Raw genomic sequence first — 22,125 nt, forward strand, 5'->3', positions numbered from 1 at the left:
AAATGCAAGTAGAAAAATAGGGACTACTACAGTGGGAAGATAACAGCATTCCGTGTGCCTTTGGTGTCTAGTCATGCCGGCCACATGACCACGGAGACGTCCTCGGACAAACGCTGGCTCTTCGGCTTTGAAATGGAGATAAGCACCGGCCCCTAGAGTCGGAAATGACTAGCACACATGTGCGGGGGAACCTTTACCTTTTACCTTGTGCTCTATGAGCCTGGTTGTTTTCTTGTTGACCGTTCATTACCCCAACTAGATAATATCATGTGACCCGTATTTCATTGGGTAATGAACGGTCTGCAAGAAAACAGCCAAACTCACACAGCATCAAGGACCCTTCATTATGACTGAATTAAGCTACTTACTTCTGCTTGCATAGTCTTATTTTACCGTTTAAAATAATCTTAATACTAATATATTAGAGAAATGGGACAAAAATATTTTTGGAAATTAGCATGAGTAAATTACATTTAGGAATAACCTGTTTTAAGAACTTGTTGAATACATTGCAAATAGTAATATTTGTAATTGCAATTCTAATATGTACATCATTGTAATCTATCTTGAATATATTTAGCATGGCATCGTTTAGCATTATTGCTTATAGTTCTGAGACATTGAAGGATCTAAATATGAATGGATAACAAGTAGCTGAAAGAATATGTGTTTTGTATTTAAAACTGCAGTTTATTAATGAGGCAGGCTTCTGCAAAGTTTTCATTCAAATGCACTTATATACTAAGATCAGCCTTCAGAGGATTGTATTTTATATGCAAGGCAATGGGAAGTTACCATAAACCCATTTATGGTATTTGTGTGTTTGATGTAGGGTTGTTTTTTGACCGATTCTAGCGGTGGCTCAGTGGGTTAGGACGCTGAGCGTGTCGATCAGGTCGGCAGTTTGGTGGGTTGAATTCCGAGTGCCGTGTAACAGAGTGAGTGCCTGTTACTCGTCCCAGCTTCTGCCAACCTAGCAGTTCGAAAGCACGTAAAAATGCAAGTAGAAAAATAGGGACCACTACGGTGGGAAGGTAACAGCGTTCCGTGCGCCTTTGGCGTCTAGTCATGCTGGCCACATGACCACAGAGACGTCCTCGTCCTCGGACAAGTGCTGGCTCTTTGGCTTTGAAAAGGAGATGAGCACCGGCCCCTAGAGTTGGAAACGACTAGCACACATGTGTGGGGGAACCTTTACCTTTACCCATCAGGAGTCTACTAGTCTCACATTTACTAAATTTTAAGCCAACTGTCCATTTGTTTCATTACAGAAAAATGGAAAATAAGGAAAGTTTCTGTGATGCTAATTAATGTGTTTTCATTAAAGGTGAATGGTAAAGTCTTTTCATTTGAGACTAACACAGAATCAGGAAGATGGTGGTTACTTCTGATGAAATAACATAGGTAAAGGGTTGAGAGCTCTTACAGGTGGTCCAACTATTCTTAAGTTATTAGTACCCTAATAATGGAATCTAATCTATATTAAATGATTTATTAATACTCTTATTAATTAATACCAAAAATGACTCTACTGAATTATAGTATGAAGGGAGGTTAATTCAATTACACATATATAGTACAAGAAAATTGCTGTAGCGATAGATCGACTTACATTCACAAGAGCGAAGCGTACGGCACATCGCGAGTTAAGTAAAAACCGACGTTGGGGAAGTAGTTCCGGTTTGCCCGCCCTCTCCTCCCCTTCCTTGTCCTTTGCAAGACGCATCACCATGGGTGTGGAGAAGAATATCCTTGCGCAGGGTTGCTAAGGGTGAAACTTTTCATTTACTTTGCTCACTTTGGGCCAGGGAGAGGGTGGCTTCAGGCTTCCCGCGGAGGGAGGAAAGTAAGGAAGAAGGGGGCTCCCCAATCAATATCCTCTCACCCCACTTCTAATTTGGCCTATAGAGGGGGGAGAAGTTATCGAAATAGCATCCGTACAGCTTAAAAATACATATCAAATATACCACATCAGCGCTTTGTGAAAAAGAAACTCCCTAAAAAATATCTGGAAAGAAAAAGAAGCCACCAAACCACCTTTCCTGGTGCTGAGAAAAAAAAAAAGGAAAAAGGAAAAAAGTAAGTAAATGCTTATGGCTAGACAGGGACAGGGTGGGCATAATGGAACTGTCTCCCTAGTTATACTATTTACATTTCTGTGTGAAGAATGCCTTTTTGATCAAGTTAGCCGTCTCCCTTTCCTATTCAAGCTTGCTTTTCTCTGCTGCTCCTTTAAAGGACGATTTAATCGGAGCCTCCTTCAGAAAACGCCGCTCTTCCAAGTCGGGTTCTGAGAAGTCATATCGGGGGTTCCTTCTCCGCCCCCCCCCCCCATTCCCTAGGGGAGAACGGGCTCTGCCTTTACAAGGAAACCTTTCCTTCTGGTAATATTGTTTCCCTTAGAACCGGCAACATTGCTGATAGTATTAGTTTGAAGGACGAAGTCTGAAAGCCGTTTGGCTTGAAGGATTGAAAATACTCCAGTTCACCATTTTGTCTTCGTTCATTTTATTGGAATCGTGATCCGACTATTAAAAGAAATCCCTATAAAACGGATTTTGGTTTAAAGAAACTACTGCGGACGAGCCTGTATTCTTCGCTTTTTCTTCTAAGGATATAAAAATGGTAGTAGCAAAGAATGGAGGGGGTAGAGCGAAGGGGGTACAATGGAAAGTCGGGGGGGGGTCGAGGTAGGGATTTTTATTTCGTTCCATTTAGCTTAATCCGGATCAAGTAGCCAAGGCGGCTTTGTCTGAAAAGTGGTTCCATCCCTTTTATACTCGAATTTTCTCTTCCCCCCCCCCCCGCCTCACGATTTCGTATGTCACAGACACAGACCTAATGGAAAAAAAATAAAGATGCCGGTTCCCCACCCTCTACCTCCGTCCGAAGGCTTAAGAGGGGTAATTCTCCCTTCTCAGTAGTTTTTCAAAAAGGCGAGCCGGGGAGGCTCAGTCAAATGAAATAGCTGTAATAGTCCCCGCAACAATACTTAATGGATATCAAAAACGCACTTTCTGGCTTCCATCGATTCCCTGTTCGTGAGGTAAATTAGACTCGGCATTTTCTTTTGGGCCACAAAGAGATCCTGCGGCCTAATCAGCGCCTCGGAAGCCGCGCAACCCGAGAGAAGCGGGGATGACCTTCTCAAGCCCCGGAGGGAGCTAGGGGGTAGCCGGTTGAGCAGGCTGGCAAAGAAAACTCGGCCAGTCTTCCGAAACGAGTTGGGATGTCCCGGGTTTCTTCCAGGCAAAGGTCAGGACTCAATAACCTTCACTCAGGTTCGTTCTCTGTTAAAGACTTTTTTTTCCCCCTTCGGTGGGCTTTGAAGGCCTGTTTATACGATTCTCCTTAACGAGCACGAGAGGGATTAGGGCCGCAAGTGTACCCTCGACGCTTCCATGGGCGAAATGAAAGCCTCCGCCGAGAGGGCCCGGCAAAAATAGCTCTTTTGCTCTGTGGTGGCTTCTCTTCCCCAAGGACGGCATTTTGGGAAGGCTACATCTCAAGACTTACCCTCCCTCCGCATGTAAAAGCTTGGGGGGAGAGGGGTGTCTTAGGAAAAGGGTCCCTCCTGAGGCTTACTTCCAGGTAGGCAGGATTACGCTGGGTGTTGGGTAGATCTCTTACAGGTCTCCAGCAAAGGAGGAATGAAAGGTTAGGGTCGGGGGGGAGTGCTTTGCCAAGTGCTTGAGATTTCCTCAGACGGCCTCCTCCTGCTCCATATGCTTTCCCGCACACAGTAGTAGAGAAAAGAGGGCGAGAAGAAATCGGTGATTTTAGCTGAAATGCGAAACGGTGAGGGGGAGGGGGGGGTGTTGAGCAATAGAGCGCAAAGAGCGCATGCGCCATGGAAAATTTTTACACGGCTTAGCTGAGCAGGCGCTCGTCTGGGCCAGCTTTGGCGCAAAGCGAATGGAAGAAGGGTAGCTAAAAGACAAAGTAGGTCACTTAACTCGGGCGTTCCATTTTGTGACAGATGCTGAATTCATGAGGTAGCACGGCTTCGGAGACGCCCGAATTGGGAGGAGGCCAAGGAACTGTTCGCAGAGGTAGGGTCTTTAGGGAGGCTTCATGAGCGAATGTTGGCAACTGCGCTGAAGGAGGTCGAGGGAGGGTCTGCAGGCAAGCCGCCAGAGACCTTTCGGGAGAGGAGGCTCCCTCCGGAGAAAACAGTACCAACTTTGCACATGTGTGGAGGCTTGGGAACGAGGTGATTTGTCTATATCAGCGTTTTCCAACCTTAGGAACTTGAAGATGCGTGGACTTCAACTCCCAGAATTCCCCAGCCAGCATAGCTGGCTGGGGAATTCTGGGAGTTGAAGTCCACGCATCTTCAAGTTCCTAAGGTTGGGAAACGCTGGTCTATATAACCCTCCGGGGGCAACGAATTTCGGCAAAAGAAATACTAGGTTGGGCGAGAACGTTTCCAGGATTCGCCCCTCTGTTCTTAGTCTTTAAAGCAGATACTCGAGTTTCTGTAAACAGCGGATTGGTGTGAGGAGTCGGTTGAACTAATGCTCTTGTTGTGTTTAGATGTCTGTCTCTCCTGTAAGTATATGTAACAGGTTATTAATCAGAAATTCTGATTTTTTTTAAATTGGTTAGTACAGCTTTTATTTTTTCAAAGTATTTCTGATCATCAGCTTAACAGCTAAGAACTTTTTTAAAAAGTTGTCTAATGTTCTGTGTTTAAAGTATTTTAGTCAATACTCTATGACTAGGCAATAATACACTCCTCCCAAAGAAATAGCTATAGTTTTAACTGTTTATATGCAAAATCATTGAGTAATAACATGGAGATTGTTATTTAATTTGTTGTCTCATGGATATAATTGCCACATGCAGCATAAATTGCAATTATCTTTTATATTCTCAAGATAATTGGCTATTCTGAAATAACTTGGATCTTATTACTGAAGCTCTATAGAAAAAACTCAAAATTTAATTCTTTTATTAGTCTCTGAAGTCTCACTTGTCTCCAAATTAACAGTCTTTAAGAATTAAGGAATTCTAATGAATGCAAATTTACTTTGCTAATTTTTCAGATACTCTCTCAACTTGCTGTACCAAATTTGGAAGGTTCTTTTGCATTTAATTTTTTTTGTTCTGATTCTATAATTTGAATATACTAAAATATATAATGTGGGGGATCCTTTAAAATATTTCTTGGTACTTTTAGTCTGATGAGAAACTACATTCTATACAAGAAAATCCAAAGCAAAATAAAACATTTTTGAATAGAAACATAATGCCAAGTGACTTGGGCTGATCTGACTGGCTGTCTTTCTGTTACTTGATCTAATTACTATTAATAGATCATTGTGTAGGTCATTATTTCTTATTTCTTGGGTTTGAAAACCATCAGATTGAAAAAGACTGGGCAGTTAACAGTTTTTAAAAGAAAATATACTTTTTAAAAAAGACACATAACATGTCCATATTAGAATAAAACAGATTTTTTTAGATCCAAATGTTGTTTGTCTCATTATATTTATTTGGCAGTAAGCCCTTTTGAATATGGAGGACCTATTTATTCATATGTGAACTCAGGGTGCTTTGCATCCTGTCCTTGAGAAAGTGGCAAATAATAGTATTTTCTGAATAATATTTTTCTTTTTGTATGTTTCTTTAGGATGATGGACAGGATAAATCTTTAGTCATAAATTGTGGCCTAAAAATAAAAAAACTTTTACAGTCATAAGTTACTTTCCTAAATGTTCTGGTTTCTCAAAACAATTTCACAGGACACAGATTCAAACCATTTTGTATACTTGTGTTAGTCGATCTTGCCTCCCAAGTTTAATAGGCATATTCAATTAGCTTTGGTACAGCTTATCATAGTCTAGTTGCTCCTGAAGTACAAACTCTAAGATCTTGGGTTCTGCTATCAGAAATAATTTCATGGCTATCCCCATTCAGTTGGAATTATTTTAGAAGAAGCTTCTGTATTGGTTGCAGTAACAATACAGGTAGTCCTCAACTTACAACCGTCCACTTAGTGACTAAAGTTACAATGGCACTAAAAAGGTGACATGACCATTTTTCATACTTAAACTGTTATAGCCTCCAGTGGTCACATGATCAAAAAATGGGGCAAAATTCACTTAACTGTCTTGCTTAAAAGTGGAAATTTTGGGGTCAATTGTAGTCATAAGTCAAGGGTTACCTGTACGCTTGAAGAATAGAATTTTTAAAATCTTGTATATTATGCTCCCATTTACATTTTGATGCAAAGCTCTGCTTTATATTTTAAGAGATTTGCTGGGTTAAAACAAAGACCTGTTTTTTCTAATATCTTAATTTCCCACAATGACTTAACTAGATACCTATGGAAAGTCCACAAACAGGACATGAGGGCGGCCCTCTTCTCATTGGTTCACAGCAGCTGATAATCAGAGGTATGCTTCATGTTAACCTGGAGATAGCAAAGTAACCTTCTCAATTTAATATCCATTTATCATTTTATATTCCCTTTGATGATCTCTAGGTTTTAATCCTTTAATTATTGGAAGAGGAGGATATATTGCCAGTCTTTCTATCTCTTTCCAACAAATGTACAGTTCCCATACATATCTGCTCCATAAATACCAGAAGGTCAAAATGAAAGGAATGACCATGCATCCTTATCTATTTTTCACAAATTGAACTGACATTTGAAAGGTGCTGTCTCAGATTATTATTTTGTGGGAAATTCCATAGTTTTATTACTGTAAGAGATGATGGTTTATTAAATATATCACCTTATGTCCTTTTGCCACACAATATGTCTTCAAGTATTGGAACACAAATGCACTTGCAATTAGAAATGGCAGGTATGCTGGCACAGATGTCTAAGAATGAAGCTGTGACTGAAAAAAGATTATACCGTAATTTTTCTTCCTATTCCTCAATTGAATGCTATTCTAGTCCCAGGTTTCCAGTGGGCTCCTAGCTTCTGAATATCAAATAGTATATCAGAAAAAATACTTGCCATAAAGCACCATATTTTGTAGCGCATCATTGAACTTCAACTCTAGTATCATTTTTTGAATATTTTATGGATCCAAAACAGGCTGCTGACTAAGATGCCAATTAAAAACTAGATCTGTTACATTGCAAGTAAATTGGTGATACTTAACAATCCTCAATTTAAATAATCTTACAGACCTTTTCTAGGCACTTAAGAGTATAATTGGGTAGAGTAAAACAATGTCGATTGAAGTATTATTGAGAGACACAGCAAATCATTTGGTAGTGTAAGCCCCCTATAAAGGAGAAGTTTGGTTTAAAGATATTTTTAAACTGGTCCGCGTGCCACACAGAAACCATTAAAAACATTAGATACTTGCATCTTTAAAAATGACAGTTTAATTGAACATTCCTGGGGCCAGAAGATACTTGTTAATTCCTCTCCAATATTTTTTGTTCATATGAAATGATGCTAAGGAAAGAAAGTTTCAAATATTTAATTGTTTGCTATTAGAACAACAGGGATGGAAGATATCACAATTTGTTTCTCAGTTTATCTCCTTAAATGTATTGAACTGCTATATCTAGTAGCTTAAAATGAAATTTAAATGTAACTTTCGACTGTTACATTTAGTGTCAGAAACTCAGGAGGCAGGTCTATCAACATATCATAAATTGGGTGGTTGTGGTAAATGTGCTTATTTATATCATTTGCATCTGTACAGAACAGACTGTTCCAATCTTAAATACCGTGAGTGTCTGAAGATACCAAATATCTAGATAGATAGATCACAGTAGAGTCATTGGGTGTCATGTGACATACAAGTTTAACATTTTATTGTTATTATAATATAAAACCTAATGTTTCCACACTATTTTGAAGAAAAAGAGAAATCTGGTAAAAACTTACAAAATGAAATTAAGCAATTCATTATTTATATTTCTTATTTCTTAACTGCTCATCTCTCTCAGAAGTGCTCTGGGCAGTGTACAGTGTAATAAATGCAGATCAAATATAGCATGTATATAGGCTAAGATACATATTTCTTGGAAGCAATAGTTGTGAAAAGGATTTTGATATTGTACTCAAATCCAGATTGAGTTATTTATTGAGAAGATTTATATGGCTGCCCACTCACTCAGTGACTCTGGGCGGTTTACAAATAATAGTGATTACATGACTAGAGCTATAGTTTTCAAATCATGAGAAACAGCATTTCCCAATTCTTTTCTGTGCAAATCAACTCTTACCTGCAAGACTTGCATATATTTCTCGGAACTGCATTTTAAGAAGTATACAAGTAAACTGGAATGTGTTCAAATGAGGTAAAACAATGCAATTAATGTTGTGGAAAACAAGTCATCAAAAATATGGCAGATGCATAGCCAGTGTGGATCATAGATTTGAACTAAATCACTTTAAAGCCTCTTTTGAGTATAGTAATGCTATATATTCACACAAGCATATATAAATATATAGATTTGCACGTACATAATGTGTAGGCACTCTAAAACTTTACTCAGTATGCTATGCTATGTTAAATTTCTATTAGAGGACATGGCAATATTGTATATTATAATCAACTCATTTTCTTTTACAGATGGCCTGGTTTTCAAAATCTCAAATAAATAAAACTTGGCACATGAGAAAATGTGACTTGAATTTTTTTGTTAACGTTGGAGACAGCCCAATAGAAAAAAGAAATTGTAGTGCCAGTTTATACACTCAAGACAGTAGTATGTACTTTCTGGTTTCCAAATCACTTTTATGTCCCAGATCAGAAAATCTGTAAAATTTATTTAACAAATCTGTACATTTGATTCAAAAATAAACAGTGGAATTCCTTAGTATTTTAAAATCCCATGTAGAACTTGATTTGTCCACCATAACAATCGCTCTGAAATTACATACTATTTAATATGTAGCAATTGCTTTAGCTAATTTTTAAACTGTTTTAAAATAGAACTATTGCTCTGCCATAATATTAAATATACCATATTTATTCCTTTCCTTCCTTTTGTCTTTTTCCAGGATTGTTTGGAGCCAAAATCCATTTATGGTTGTATCCTTTGTCTATTTTTAATATACTGCCCTAATTTGCTTGCTGTAAAGGGAGTATGCATCTAGAGATCAGAGTTGCTCAGAACTTCATCATCTCATATCTGTACAACAAGCTTCCACGGAGGCGAGCTGACTTGTTTGGTGAAGAGCTAGAGAGGCTGCTAAAAAAGAAATACGAAGGTCACTGGTATCCAGAGAAACCTCTGAAAGGTTCTGGCTACCGTTGTGTTCACATTGGAGAAACTGTGGACCCCGTAGTGGAAATGGCAGCTAAGAGGAGTGGACTTGCTGTAGAGGATGTGCGAGCCAATGTCCCTGAAGAACTCAGTGTTTGGATTGATCCCTTTGAGGTCTCTTACCAAATTGGTGAGAAAGGGTCAGTCAAGGTCCTCTATCTGGATGACAGTGAGGGCTGCAGTGCAGTTGAGTTGGACAAGGAGATCAAGAGCAGTTTCAATCCTGATGCACAGGTGTTTGTACCTATTGGAAGCCAGGACAATTCCTTGTCTAATTCTCCATCTCCATCTTTTGGTCAGTCACCTAGTCCTACATTCATCCCACGATCTGCTCAGCCAATTACTTTTACCACTGCTACATTTGCTGCCACAAAGTTTGGCTCAACTAAGATGAAGAAAGGTGGAGGAGCTGGAGCAAGCACCAATGGTACAGGGGTTCCACAGCAGCCACAACGTTCGGTCCGTTCACCCACCAATAGTCTGCTGAAGCACAAAGGCCTTTCCCTGTCTATGCATTCTCTGAACTTCATCGGGGGCAGCCCAGCCCCCCAGTCTCAACTCTCCCCCAATGCCAAGGAGTTTGTTTACAATGGTGGATCACCAGGAACCAGCAGCCTCTTCTTTGATAGCGTAGCCACTGAAAACCAGGCTGGTAGCATTCCTCCTACATCACAGTTCAGTGGCAATAATGGCAGCAGCTTTGACATGGCTCAGGTTTTTGGTGGAAGCACCAACAGCCTTTTTCTGGAGAAGACACCCTTTGTGGAAGGACTCAGCTACAATCTGAATGCCATGCAGTATCCCAGTCAGTCGTTCCAGCCAGTGGTTTTGGCCAACTGACCACCATATGAGTATTCTGGGGAAAACCACTTCCAAAAAAAAAAACCCTGAGAGAAAAATAATTAAGAAATATTTGAAATCTTATAAATATAACTTCTTGGAAAGAGATGAACCCTAACCTGTTCTGTCATGCCAGGGAGCGCTGCTGAAGCACTGATTCTTTTTAAAACTTATATTCTATGCTCTTTCCTACCCATTGTTGTATGTTTAATGAAAGAGGCTATCCTTGGCCCAGCAGTGGTTGGAACCAGAGTTACTTTATTTAATCTCCCATGCTGCTCATTGGAACTGGTCCTTAAGTATGCTTGCTGTAAGGGTGGCCTTGTTCAGGTGCTGTCATGTTCATCATACCCAGATGTCTTGAATTTTCTCAGTTTTTCAAGTGGCCTAAGGTAGGGATGGGAAATGATTGAATACCTCTGGTCGTGTAAACATCTCAAGCACTTCCTGGGGAGACTTAACGTTTGTTTTCATATGAGCGGCATAGATGGTGGGATAAATTAGTTAAAATTTCTTAGAACTCAGATTTTATAATCCTAGAACAGAAAACAAAGTTTATCTTATGCTAACTGGTGATGACAGGGTCTTGCAGTGAAAATATTGTTTCCCTGGAAATTCCTCTTATCTAGAGGATAATGTAACATCTGGGACAGTATTTTGCCACAGGCTTCCTACAAGCCTCTTTTCTTCTCTAGTCTTCTTAAAAGCTAGACTGTGGTGGATTTTAGGAAAGCTCAGTCCCATTTGCTAATAATATGACATAAATAGAACTCTATGTGAACCTGTGGAAAAAAAATATCCTTGTATATTGCACTCATTCAAGAGTACGTGTGAATGTTGGTTTTCTGGTGTTTTGTGCCTGAGCAACATCTGTTGATGTTTCTCTGGATTAATCGGTTGGAAATTTTGCCAGGTTCTGAGCTCTTCTGATTGATAGCTGACCATTTGGTTACTAGTTCTCATGGAAAAGATGGTTCTCCTACTTTCAAATATTATAAGCACTACTTTTGACAGGGATGAAGGAGTTAAGTGTGTAGGCTACTCTCTGAATGGATGGTAAGAGAGTTTGCACTTTGAATTTCACATTTCCTAGGACTTTTGACCAAAAATATTACATTTTTTCATTGGAATCAGGTGTTCTTGTGTGGAAGAGCACCTTGCATACCTGTTCCAGCTTAAAGTTGTTCCATCTCAAGGCTCTCCATCAGGGATGAAGTGGGCTTGCCATAGAATATCCAAGTGATCTGAATGTGAAGAAAGTGTTCATTGATAGAAATATACTGTCGTTTCCTTATTATTGTTGGAGAGCTAGGAATCCCAATAGTATTCTGTGTTTCTCCTTTTTTCAGCTGGAGAGGATTCCAGGAAGAAATAGACAATAGTGGCCTTCTAATGTTCAGTTTTTTTTGCAAACCAATTGACAAAATTTGCCTTAGATAGGAAACCTTCCCCATCTATGCCTTATGGAATGATTATGAGTCCCAGAAATTACTTAACTATGGTAATAAGTAAGCAATCTCTTTAAGTGGTTAACTGAGGGAGCAGTGAAGATAGGAAGAGGAAACTGATTGTGTATCCTAGTTAGACAGCTTTACATCCTCTGTGCTCACTTCTACAGCTCAGTTTGGGTTGCATTAAATCTTGCTTCTGCAACTTCTCTGGCAAAGTCTTGTCAAATAGATAAGCTAAAATATGTTCTTCTACAGCTTGACCTTTTAAGTTCCCCTCCCCACTCCCTGAACCTACATTAAGGATTCCTTGCTAGAATACATATGAGCCTTAACTTCCAGTTGCACCTATCCTCCAGAGAAGGGTAACTATTTTTAATGTGGTAGATATCATGGGTTTAGTTATGGGAAATGTTTCCTGCCTAGGCATATTGTGGGATTGATCTGTAAGATATTTTAACATGCCCCTAAAGTGAGTCCTTTCTTTGCTTCCTCCCCTTTCGTGGGACAAGGAAAGAGGATCCTAAAAGTATCTTGAACACTCTGCCTGTTTTTTCATGCACTCAGTGGATGAAGAGGGAAAGTGCACAGTAATGAAAAGGTGAAACTGCACAGGGCTGAAACTTATAACCTGAACAAGACTATTACAGATTGTTCAGCTTTATGCTTGTTCATGCTTTCCCCTAAAAGTACCACTGCCACCCACTTGCCCCTGTGGAATGTATTGTAATGTAGACTGCCTAGTTATTACACTGGACTTGAACCACATCTTCCTCCCTGGTAGAGACTATCCACCTAGCCTAATCTCCTCTGTTTATTCCTGTAGCAGAGAAAGATGCCACAAACCTGCTTTTAGGGATTATATGCATACCCTTCTAAGGTTTAGAATAATAGGGAGGAAGTCTCACTAGCACCTGCAATTTGTGATGTTTGACACTGCAATGTTTGACACTGCTTTATTATACTCGCTTTTGGAAAAGAAGTCTACATGCACAAAGGAAGAAAGCGGGAGGGACCAACCTCTATTTCCTAAAGGAACACATAACTGTGCTTCAGAAGCATTTCCAGTGCTGACAACAATGAAACTCGCGGCCTCTTTTTTGGTCTTCTTGTCTCAAGAGTTGGATGTTTGGCTTCAATTTTATTTTTAAGACCTGCACTAATTTACCTGGTTTCATAGGAAGAAAAAAATAATTTTTTTTAACTTTTATTTTTATGGGTTTGTGTTAATTTTTTGTTGTCTGTTTATATTGAATAATTTGCTACATTTGTAAAATGTAAGAGGTATATATAATATATGTATATTTCTAACGTACAAAAATGAAACTTTTTTCTTTTCAAAAATTTTTCTTAGAGGAGAGAAAAATATTTTTTCAGGAAAATTTTAAAAAAGCAGCAGTGAAAGCTCCTTTTTCCCTTGCTTCCCTCCTTCCTGACCCTTTTTGAAGAGTGAATCAATAACGTGATCTAAAGTGGACGGATGAACACAAAGAGGACATAATTATGTATGTTTTTTAATGCAGAGGTCCAGGCTGTTCTTGTTCGTCTCTTTGGTTTTCTTGTTTTTGTTCTGTTTTTACAGGCAGAGGGCCATTGAGTAGGGATTCAGAGGGGGTGGGTTTCTTTTTTCTTTTTTTTCTCTAGCAAAGGAGGAATACAATCAGCGTTTTGTATTCAGAATGTTGTGCAATATTTTGGAACAGGACATTGGCATGTCTAAAGATTTAGTTAAAAACAACAAAGGTTGATCAAATTGTACAGTTTCTATTGTTCCAGATTTTTTTAAGTTTGTATTAAAAGCATGATACATAATAGCTTCTTGTCCTGTTGTTTGTACAAGCTCATAATGTTTTAAGGATGAAGAACAAGAATTTCTTTTGGGATTTGAAAATAGACATGGTTCCACATAGTGCTGTGGTATACAGGATGGTGGGAAGCTGTGGGGGGGGGGGGAAACTTGGCTCTTTTTTCTGAGATATTCCCCAGAATAAATGAGGTCTAGTTTTAATATCCCCAAGTTGGACATATTTCTGTTAATTAGGCTAAAATCAATTGGTCTGAAGTGAATCTAATTTATGACAATTCAAAGTTTTGCATTAACATAGTTTAAACGTCAAACATTGTGTACATAACCTATATTTGTCTCAAATATGTGTTTTTTAATGGCAGGTTTTTGTTTATATACAATTACTTTCCACCAAGTTCATCAGAGTAAAAAAATTCACATCTGCGTGTTTTCATGTGAGAGTGATCTTTTATAAAGAGTTGATTATGTTGTTGAAACCTTTGCTCTTTGGACTAGATATTTCTTTTTTAATTTCTCCACATAAAATTGTGATATTTTTACTTGCCAAACTATACTGTTATGAGAATAGAATGAAAATCTGAATTCTATGTCTATGTCAGGATGTATAGCTTTTTTCCCCTCCTACGGAGGACCACTAGGAGATGACTAGTGGGCATGAGTAGAGCCCAAAACACATGGGGATATCTTTCCTGGCTTTAACAAATACTTTCTTCTTCTTGACAGTCTGCTCCCATGCAGCAGGTTATTGAAGAGGATAGATTCAGTACTTACTGGTTACATAACTTGCTGAATAGGTCTTCTTACTAATTGAAATTTGTGTTTTGGCAGAAAAAGTTAATGAAATTGCGCACTGACCACAGGCTACTATATATTGTTTAGAGTCTAGATAGCTGTTTTGATCCTAGATGTGAGTTTTGTAGTCTCAAATGTTCAGAAATTGCTTAGAATTGACCAACTTCATTTCTTAGAATTTGAAGGCATGCTAGTTCCTAATAGCAGACTCTTGATGGTCAAGCAGTTGGCCTAGTGCAGAGATGAAGCTGAAATGTGAAGCAGGAATACAATTTTTTACATCAATAGAGAAATACATTATAAATGTATTCAATTAAAGTTTATCCTACTTTGGTTACTTCATTTTATTACTTTTATTATTGACAGCCAGTTTGGTCTAGAGGTTAAAGTTCCAGACTAGAAACCAGGAGACTTATGAAAGCCAGCTAGATGACTTTGGGCCAGTCAAACACATTCAAACAGCCAGGACCAAATACATGATGGAACAATACGTTCAAATTGCAAACAAAAGGTAAGAGGGTACTACATATGGCCAGGAAAAGCTTGGAGGTAGCTAAAGGAAAGGCCCCTATATTTCTGTGGGAGGTAGGACTATCAGCAGGAGATGCTGGACTGGGCAGATTCAGCTACAGCAAAGCGATGCCTGGTGTAGCCTGATGCTACATAATCTGGAGCTTTGTAAGTAATAACCCACATTTTAAATTCAGCCTGGAAATTTGGCAGGGTTGTCCCACCAGCAATCTGGCTCTTGACCAGTTGTGATTTCTGAATTATCTCCAAAAATACATTCTAATATGCTTTGGGAATTCCTTTCTCCCAAAACAGGTTATGGAAGGTAATAGAGATCAATTCCAGTGAATGCTCTTAGTAAGGACTTTCAAAGATTGCTACTGGAATAGATATAATCAAGTCAATATCATTGTGTCTTTAGTCAATCAAAAAAAGAAAGTGATTGATGTGGCAGCATTTAGCCTGTAAAAATAACGGATAATTGAAATAGGTGGATTGCTGAAGATGTCAGTTTCAATTTTTAATTAACAGGTTTAGCAGAGGTAGCATTTCCCACATAGGGAAACAAATACCAAATCCCTCACATTGTTTATAATTGGACAAGTAAGTTTCTGGCTTCTATGCTGGACTTTATGCCTTTCATGGGGAGCAGAGATTGAGTTGACATTCTGACTTCTGCAGTATCTACATTCTGTAACTTCTCTAAGGTGTAGCTCATTTTCTTCTGCCTTAACTTTACCCTATCCATTGTTCACAAGTTAAAAGAATGAAGAAAAAAATGGAGAACTGGCTCTGGTCCTTTCTTTTCTCTTTTTTTATTCTACTTGGGAGAAAAAACTCTTCCCACTTGCAACTTTAAAGAAAGAGGTATTAGAAAACTTACCCGGCAAGAAAGAAAAATCCTTAACATCGAGGCTTGCTTTTTATATTGAAATCATTTTCTACAGCAATCTCTCCCACACAGTAAGCTGCTCCATGTGTATGTACACATACACACACAGATACATGTAAATAAATAAAATAGTCCCAAGGACACAGAGCAGTTTATACAAGTCTCATCTAGCTTCATATTTCTCTTAACTCCATCCAATCTATGTTCCAGGTGTGGGGTGGCTGGTTTTGGTCCTAACATGGCAGAAACCAATCAGGAATGAATTCCCCCCCTGCTGTGATGGAAGATACGGAATAAAAGCAAAACAAGCTGCCTTTTTAAATTTTCTCTAAGTGTCAGAAAAGCTGTCTACTTGGGATGGCTGTTTAGAGTTTGAGTTTCTGGGTTTTCTTCATTGTATGTTCTCTCTAAATTAACTCTTTCATACCTGACTCTGGGCATGTTTTCTCCCCTATGCTAAAACTCCACCACCAACACTTAAACAAAACCCAGGGAGAAAAAAGGATTTGCTTACTGCGTAAAATTAGGGGTGGCTTTTTTGAATCTTAGCAAACAAAACATAACAGACTACACTTTAAGAATAAGGGAAAACAAAACAATTCCCCTACCATCAAGTTTCAGTTTTTTTCAGTCCTAGCTTTCAAACTATCTTCTGAATATAGTTTGGCTCTATATTACAAAGTAATGCTCTTGCAATATCTGACTCCAGCACATCCAATTTTTTCAGTGTTGCATCACTAGCACTGCAAGTAATGATGTCCTTCAGAATGTAAACATTTGTTTTCAGGAATTGTCCAAGGAAAATCTTTATTACTATTTTGCTTAAATACATAACTAGGTATTGGGCTCTGTCACCCATATCTGAACTAGCATCTCTCCAATGTCTACACTATATAGAGTGCTAAGCAATAAACCATGATTTATAAAAGCTTAAGGAGTCTGATAGGACTTTTTCAGATCAACACATTTTATTAAAAAGCATACACATGTTAAGCCACAACTATAATTCATATAACCTTATTCCTTTTAATAAAAAGTGTTGGGTTGCCATATACAGTACACTAACAGGGCTTTCCACTTAAACTCACATAATCCTTACCACAAAACACACTGAACCATTAACTTATTGCACTGATCAGCCTTGTGTAACATACTAAACAAGAAATAATAAAGTTTTAGCCTAACATGCTGTGCAAGCCCAGTCAGTAAGATGTGTGAGACTGATGAACCTAGTATTAGAGGAAAAAATGTTTTATCTGCACTTTCTGAATTAAGCATTTATCTTGAGGAAACTGAGCTGAGCTCTCAGCCTTTCTGCATACAAATTCACATCTGATTACTGAAGTTTTTATTTCTGCAAGCTACTTTAGGTAGAAGAATATTAAGCTGTAGCCCTTACCAATCTACTGAAAATCACTTGAGAGTCATACCAGATCACAGTTTTTTGCTTTCTAAAACAGCATATGCAACATATCTGAAATCAGAAATAGCTTCCAAGAGGTGCATCACTGAATCTTTGTGGATGGACTTTGCTGCTACATTGGATACAGAGTAGTATGGTGTGGGGAGTGTTAGTCAACAGGGTTGCAGGTTGAAATATTTAATTGCTCTTTTTTGCTGTCCTATATAAGGTGGCTGGCCTGCATCAGTCACTTAAAAGTTCTGCTCCTACTATTTCATTCCTTAATATTTTTTACAATGCAGGTTCACAAAAACAAATGAGAACTATGAGCCAAAAGTGAGGCTGAAATCATTGTGTAGTACTTTTGTGTGCTCTATTTTTTCAGCTGTGTTCCAGCATACATAATAAATGGATCATGCTCATCTTGACTTTTCATCAGCAGACTTGCAGGAATGCTATTCTCTCCCCACCTCATTAAAAGGTGTGCCTCAAGAATTCAGTGATTAAAAATGTTTTTAGTTGTCTTTTCCACACTACTATAATAATGTAGGAATGTAATAACTGTATAACATTACAGTTCTAACCCAAAAAAAACCAGAACAATTTATAAGGCATATACAATTAATCATAGGTCTAGGATTACTTAGTGTATTAGTACTAAAAATGCTGGTTTTTCATCTGCATAGGTCACTGATTTTAAAAGGATCGGAGTAGTTGGAAAGCAGACCATTGTATTCTTTGGCTAAAATAATTTGTTCTACAATATTTCAGAGTTATGGATCAAGAGAAACTGAACACGCATAGAAACTTTGCATCTAATTACACTATTGATGTAACACAGTTAAAACAGGTTTTGTTTTGATCTATTTAGTTTTGAACATGGGAGTGTAGTATCACCAGTTCTGGGCTGGCTCAATGGGTAGTTTGGGGGGGTGTTTGCACATATGCATATGGTTGTTTTGGGAATAGAGAGCATTTCAGAATAATTTCAGCAGATAGCTTTGTTAAACTCAATCATTATTATAGTTTTGAAGCAGAAGGCCTTAAATCACTGAAGATGAAAATATTTACATGATGTTAGATATACATACTGTAAATAGTGGCAATCTTAATAAGCAAAATCATTGGTCTCCATTGCCTGTTCAGTTTTGAACATGGGAGTGTAGTATCACCAGTTCTGGGCTGGCTCAATGGGTAGTTTGGGGGGATGTTTGCACATATGCATATGGTTGTTTTGGGAATAGAGAGCATTTCAGAATAATTTCAGCAGATAGCTTTGTTAAACTCAATCATTATTATAGTTTTGAAGCAGAAGGCCTTAAATCACTGAAGATGAAAATATTTACATGATGTTAGATATACATACTGTCAATAGTGGCAATCTTAATAAGCAAAATCATTGGTCTCCATTGCCTGTTCAGTAGTATAATCAAATGGGGACAGATTGATGCAGCTCAGTACAATTTATAACAGCATGGGGACATCATGGATTTCTTAAGGTTACTATCTATGCTTTCCTGCATATCTTAAAGGTGCTCCCATCCGTGACTTACATTTTTCATATTAAACCTGTCAAGCCCTACCGGCTTGCCACTCGTCGGGGACACCTCGTCACACCAGCCCATCTGTCTGTGATGTGCTGGCCGGACTCCGGTGTCCCCTCCACGTCTCTGGAAGCCGTTCCCCGCAGCAGCACAGAGGAGCGGCTCCCCACCATCGAGACCGGCCATCAGGTGCTTCCGGTGTGATCAGCCAGGACACCGGGCTGCCGAATGCCAAATGCCCACCTCGCACTGGAATGCCATTGGGATTACTGCAGACGGTGTCTGACCCTGTCTGACCATGGTAAGATATTGCCATGGATTTTATCATCGGGTTACCAGAGAGCAGGGGCTATAATGTGATCTGGACGGTCATGGACCTCTTCTCCAGGCAAGCGCACTTCATCCCCTGTAAAGGACTACCATTGGCCAAAAGGTTGGCTTGGATGTTCCTCTCACGTGTACCGACTGCACGGAGTTCCCCGACGGATAATCTCCGATCGCGGAGTACAGTTTACGGCATGGTTTTGGAGGGAGTTCCTGCGACATATTGGGTCCATCCAAGGGCTGAGCTGCGGTTACCACCCAAGCACCAATGGAGCGGCTGAAAGGGCCAACGCCATGGTGGAGAGGCTCCTCAGGAGTTACGTAACGTATCGACAGACTGGGTAGACCTCCTGGTGTTCACTGAAGTCGCTCACAACAACGCCGTGCATAGCAGCACGGGTTTGACACTGTTTCGGGTGGTGGCGGGTTACGACTTCGTACCTATCCCTGAGTGCAGTCATGAGACGTCAGTACCTTCTGGGTCCAGGGAGTGGGTATGCCAGATGGAGGGGGTCTGGGTGGTCACCAAGGAGGCGATGACAAAGGCCTTGGCAAGAGCAAAGGAACAAGCAGATAAGAAGCAAGAGCCGTTTGTAACCCCCAAGCTGGGGGATTGGGTGTATCAGCTAAGTACCTGCAGTTGCGGATACCCAGAAGAAAGTTGGGACCCAAGTTTCTTGGCCCGTTCCAGGTGGTCCGGGTGGTTAACCCTGTGACGGTGCAGTTACGGTTACCAAAGTTCCTGGGGAAAGTCCACCCGGTCTTCCACAGCAGCCTGCTGAAGCCCGCCCGGGGGCTGCCTGGGGAGGTGGGTGGAGAAGCACTGGGCCCCGTCCATGGGGACCATTATGAAATACGGGCGGTCCTCGACTTGAGGATATGGAGAGGGCGGTTATAGTACCTAGTGCTGTGGAAGGGATACCCGATAACGGAGGCCTCTTGGGTAGAAAAAGGGGACGTCCGGGCGGCCCGCTTGGTCACGGCTTTCCATCACAAACATCCAAACAAGCCGGGGGGTGGCGCCGGACACTCAGTGCCCTGGGTCAGTGGACATCCATCTTCCTGTCCTTCCCTTTCAGGTGGGTCTTTGGTAGGGGGAGCCGCCTGTCAAGCCCTACCGGCTTGCCACTCGTCGGGGACACCTCCTCACGACAGCCCATCTGTCTCTGATGTGCCGGCCGGACTCCAGTGTCCCCTCCGCGTCTCTGGAAGCCGTTCCCCGCAGCAGCACAGAGGAGCAGCTCACCTTCGCTGCTGGCCGGTCGGGGCTGAACTTTGGGGTACAGCGTCCGAACATCAGGAGCCGAAGCAGCCTGCCACTGGCCAGCTGACGCCCGCGCCTGCACTGAATGGCTGCGCGGCGCCTGAGCAGCCAGCACCGGTGCCGCCAGCTACGCCTGCGCCCGAATGGTAGGAGCTTCTGCAGGCGACCGCTGACCGGCCGATGGCCGTGCCTACACAGGAAGGTCGTGTGGCGCTTGGACAGCTGGGACCGGTGCGGGCGACCACCAGCCACAGGTCGGCTGTGCCTGCGCCATGTCCTTTCGGTGCCACAGTCCTGCAGAGCCCTCAGACCTCCCTCCAGCCAGTACAGGATGATAGAGTGGCAGCCAGATGGACTGGACCGCCACAGGCAGCTGCCAGCCAGTTGGTGGCCATGCCTGCGCTGTCCCCTTCTTCGGCCAGACCCTCGGGCGGACCAGTGGTGGGGACGTTTTGGGTGACGGGGGTAGGACGGGCTGGTGGCGGGGGCGTGAACACGGTGAAAGGGCTGCACGTTGCGGGTGGTGGGGTCTGGGAGAGGATGGCTGGGGTTGCACAGGGAGGGGGTAGGTCGAGGGTTATCTGGCAGATGGCTCTACGGGTTGCCGGCGTTGTGCACGGAGGGAGGCCAGTGCGCAGGGAGGTGGGCGGGGTCTTTATGGATTTGCAGACGGATGCCGGTTTGTGCTGGAGGGGTGGGGTTGGGGCGTGTCCACATGATAAAAGAGCGTTGGAGCAGGATGCTGCCAAAGCTGACTTTATTGCGGTTTGCAGTGTGTCAGAAGAATAAACCTCGTCACTCGTTCCTTAGCTGTGTTTGTGTTTCATCGTCAAGGACGTTAGTGACAAAACCATTGTGCAAAATGTGCTTATCCAAAAAATATAAATTCTATAATATCTGAATATAACATAGTAATATCTCAGCATAGGTATATTCAAGTTCACACATATAGATATATAAATCCTTAGTTATGTGCATATTGAAATGAAAGGAAGGAATAGAATACCTCTTTGGTATTATACCTATGCATGATCTCCCCCACCATGGCTTCACTCCACTAAGCAGAGGTAGCCTAAGTCCAGTAGATAACATTTTTACTAATTATGTTTTCAGCCTTAAACATTTGACTTAGTTGCCTAGTCAAATATCTAAGTAAATCTTACTAAATGCAAATAGTGAATTGTGCTTAGATCACTGTTTTATGGGACAGATACCATGTTACTGCTGGATTTTATTTGATATTTAGCCAATTGTAGAAGAATAGCCTTAAGCCTAATGACCCCAAATATTTATATTATCACAAATATGTGTCTTGCAGAAAGGAAATTGTGCAAACAGCACAGATAAAAAATTAAGGAAGTACTATGATACAAAACAAATATTGGGATATACAGGCTTTGGGAAACATTTGGGAAAATGTTTTTAAGTTGTTTATTCTCCAAATTAGGCTTATTTTGTACTTCTTACTTGTAATCCAGAGGACAATAGTATTTTTATGTCTCCTCCATAAGATGCTCCTTCATTTGTCAGCCAACTGCAGTGTTTTTTTTTCTTTATGAGGAAAATAGGTGGTGACTGGACAGAAGACCTTTTCAGGTCTTGATTGAGTTTACGTATGTTAGAACGTAGTCATTATAATTTATTCTTTTGATTTTTAACTTGTATATCAAACATAGCATACTCAACAAACTATGATAAAAATGAAAGATGACTTGAAATGCCAGTCAAGCTTTGGAATATCTTGTGGTTTTCCATCTAAGTATTAACCAGATTCAGAATAACAGAGTTAGAAGGAATCTTGGAGGTCTTCTAGTCCAACCCCCTGTTCAAGCAGGAGATCCTATTCCATTTCAAACAAATGGCTGTCCAATATCTTCTTAAAAATCTCCAGTGATGGAGCACCCACAACTTCTGAAGGCAAGCCATTCCACTGCTTGATTGTTCTGTCAGGAAACTTCTCATTTCTAGGTTAGATCTCTCCTTGATTAGTTTCCATCCATTGCTTTTTGTCTTGCCTTCAAGCGCTTTGGAGAATAGGTTGACCCCCTCTTCT

The 22,125-nt window shown here is 40.5% G+C and overlaps 1 protein-coding gene across 5 annotated transcripts; it reads left to right on the plus strand.

Moving 5' to 3' along the window:
• The first annotated feature begins 1,711 nt into the window (after positions 1-1,711).
• TOB2 (transducer of ERBB2, 2) lies at positions 1,712-13,351 on the plus strand. Of its 5 annotated transcripts, none has more exons than XM_083365504.1 (4): positions 1,712-2,079; positions 3,980-4,213; positions 6,326-6,401; positions 8,984-13,351. In XM_083365504.1, the coding sequence occupies exon 4, from the start codon at positions 9,070-9,072 to the stop codon at positions 10,087-10,089; it is 1,020 nt and encodes a 339-aa protein (XP_083221630.1). In that variant the 5' UTR covers positions 1,712-2,079; positions 3,980-4,213; positions 6,326-6,401; positions 8,984-9,069; the 3' UTR covers positions 10,090-13,351. The 5 variants fall into 5 exon arrangements, with proteins under 5 accessions (XP_083221630.1, XP_083221632.1, XP_083221629.1 ...); XM_083365503.1 differs by having other exon boundaries at positions 1,713-2,079; positions 3,980-4,052; XM_083365506.1 differs by lacking the exon at positions 6,326-6,401 and having other exon boundaries at positions 3,980-4,052.
• The last annotated feature ends 8,774 nt before the right edge of the window (positions 13,352-22,125 follow it).

This window comes from Vipera ursinii (genome assembly GCF_947247035.1).
Source record: "Vipera ursinii genome assembly, chromosome: 6".
Lineage (NCBI taxonomy): Eukaryota > Metazoa > Chordata > Lepidosauria > Squamata > Viperidae > Vipera > Vipera ursinii.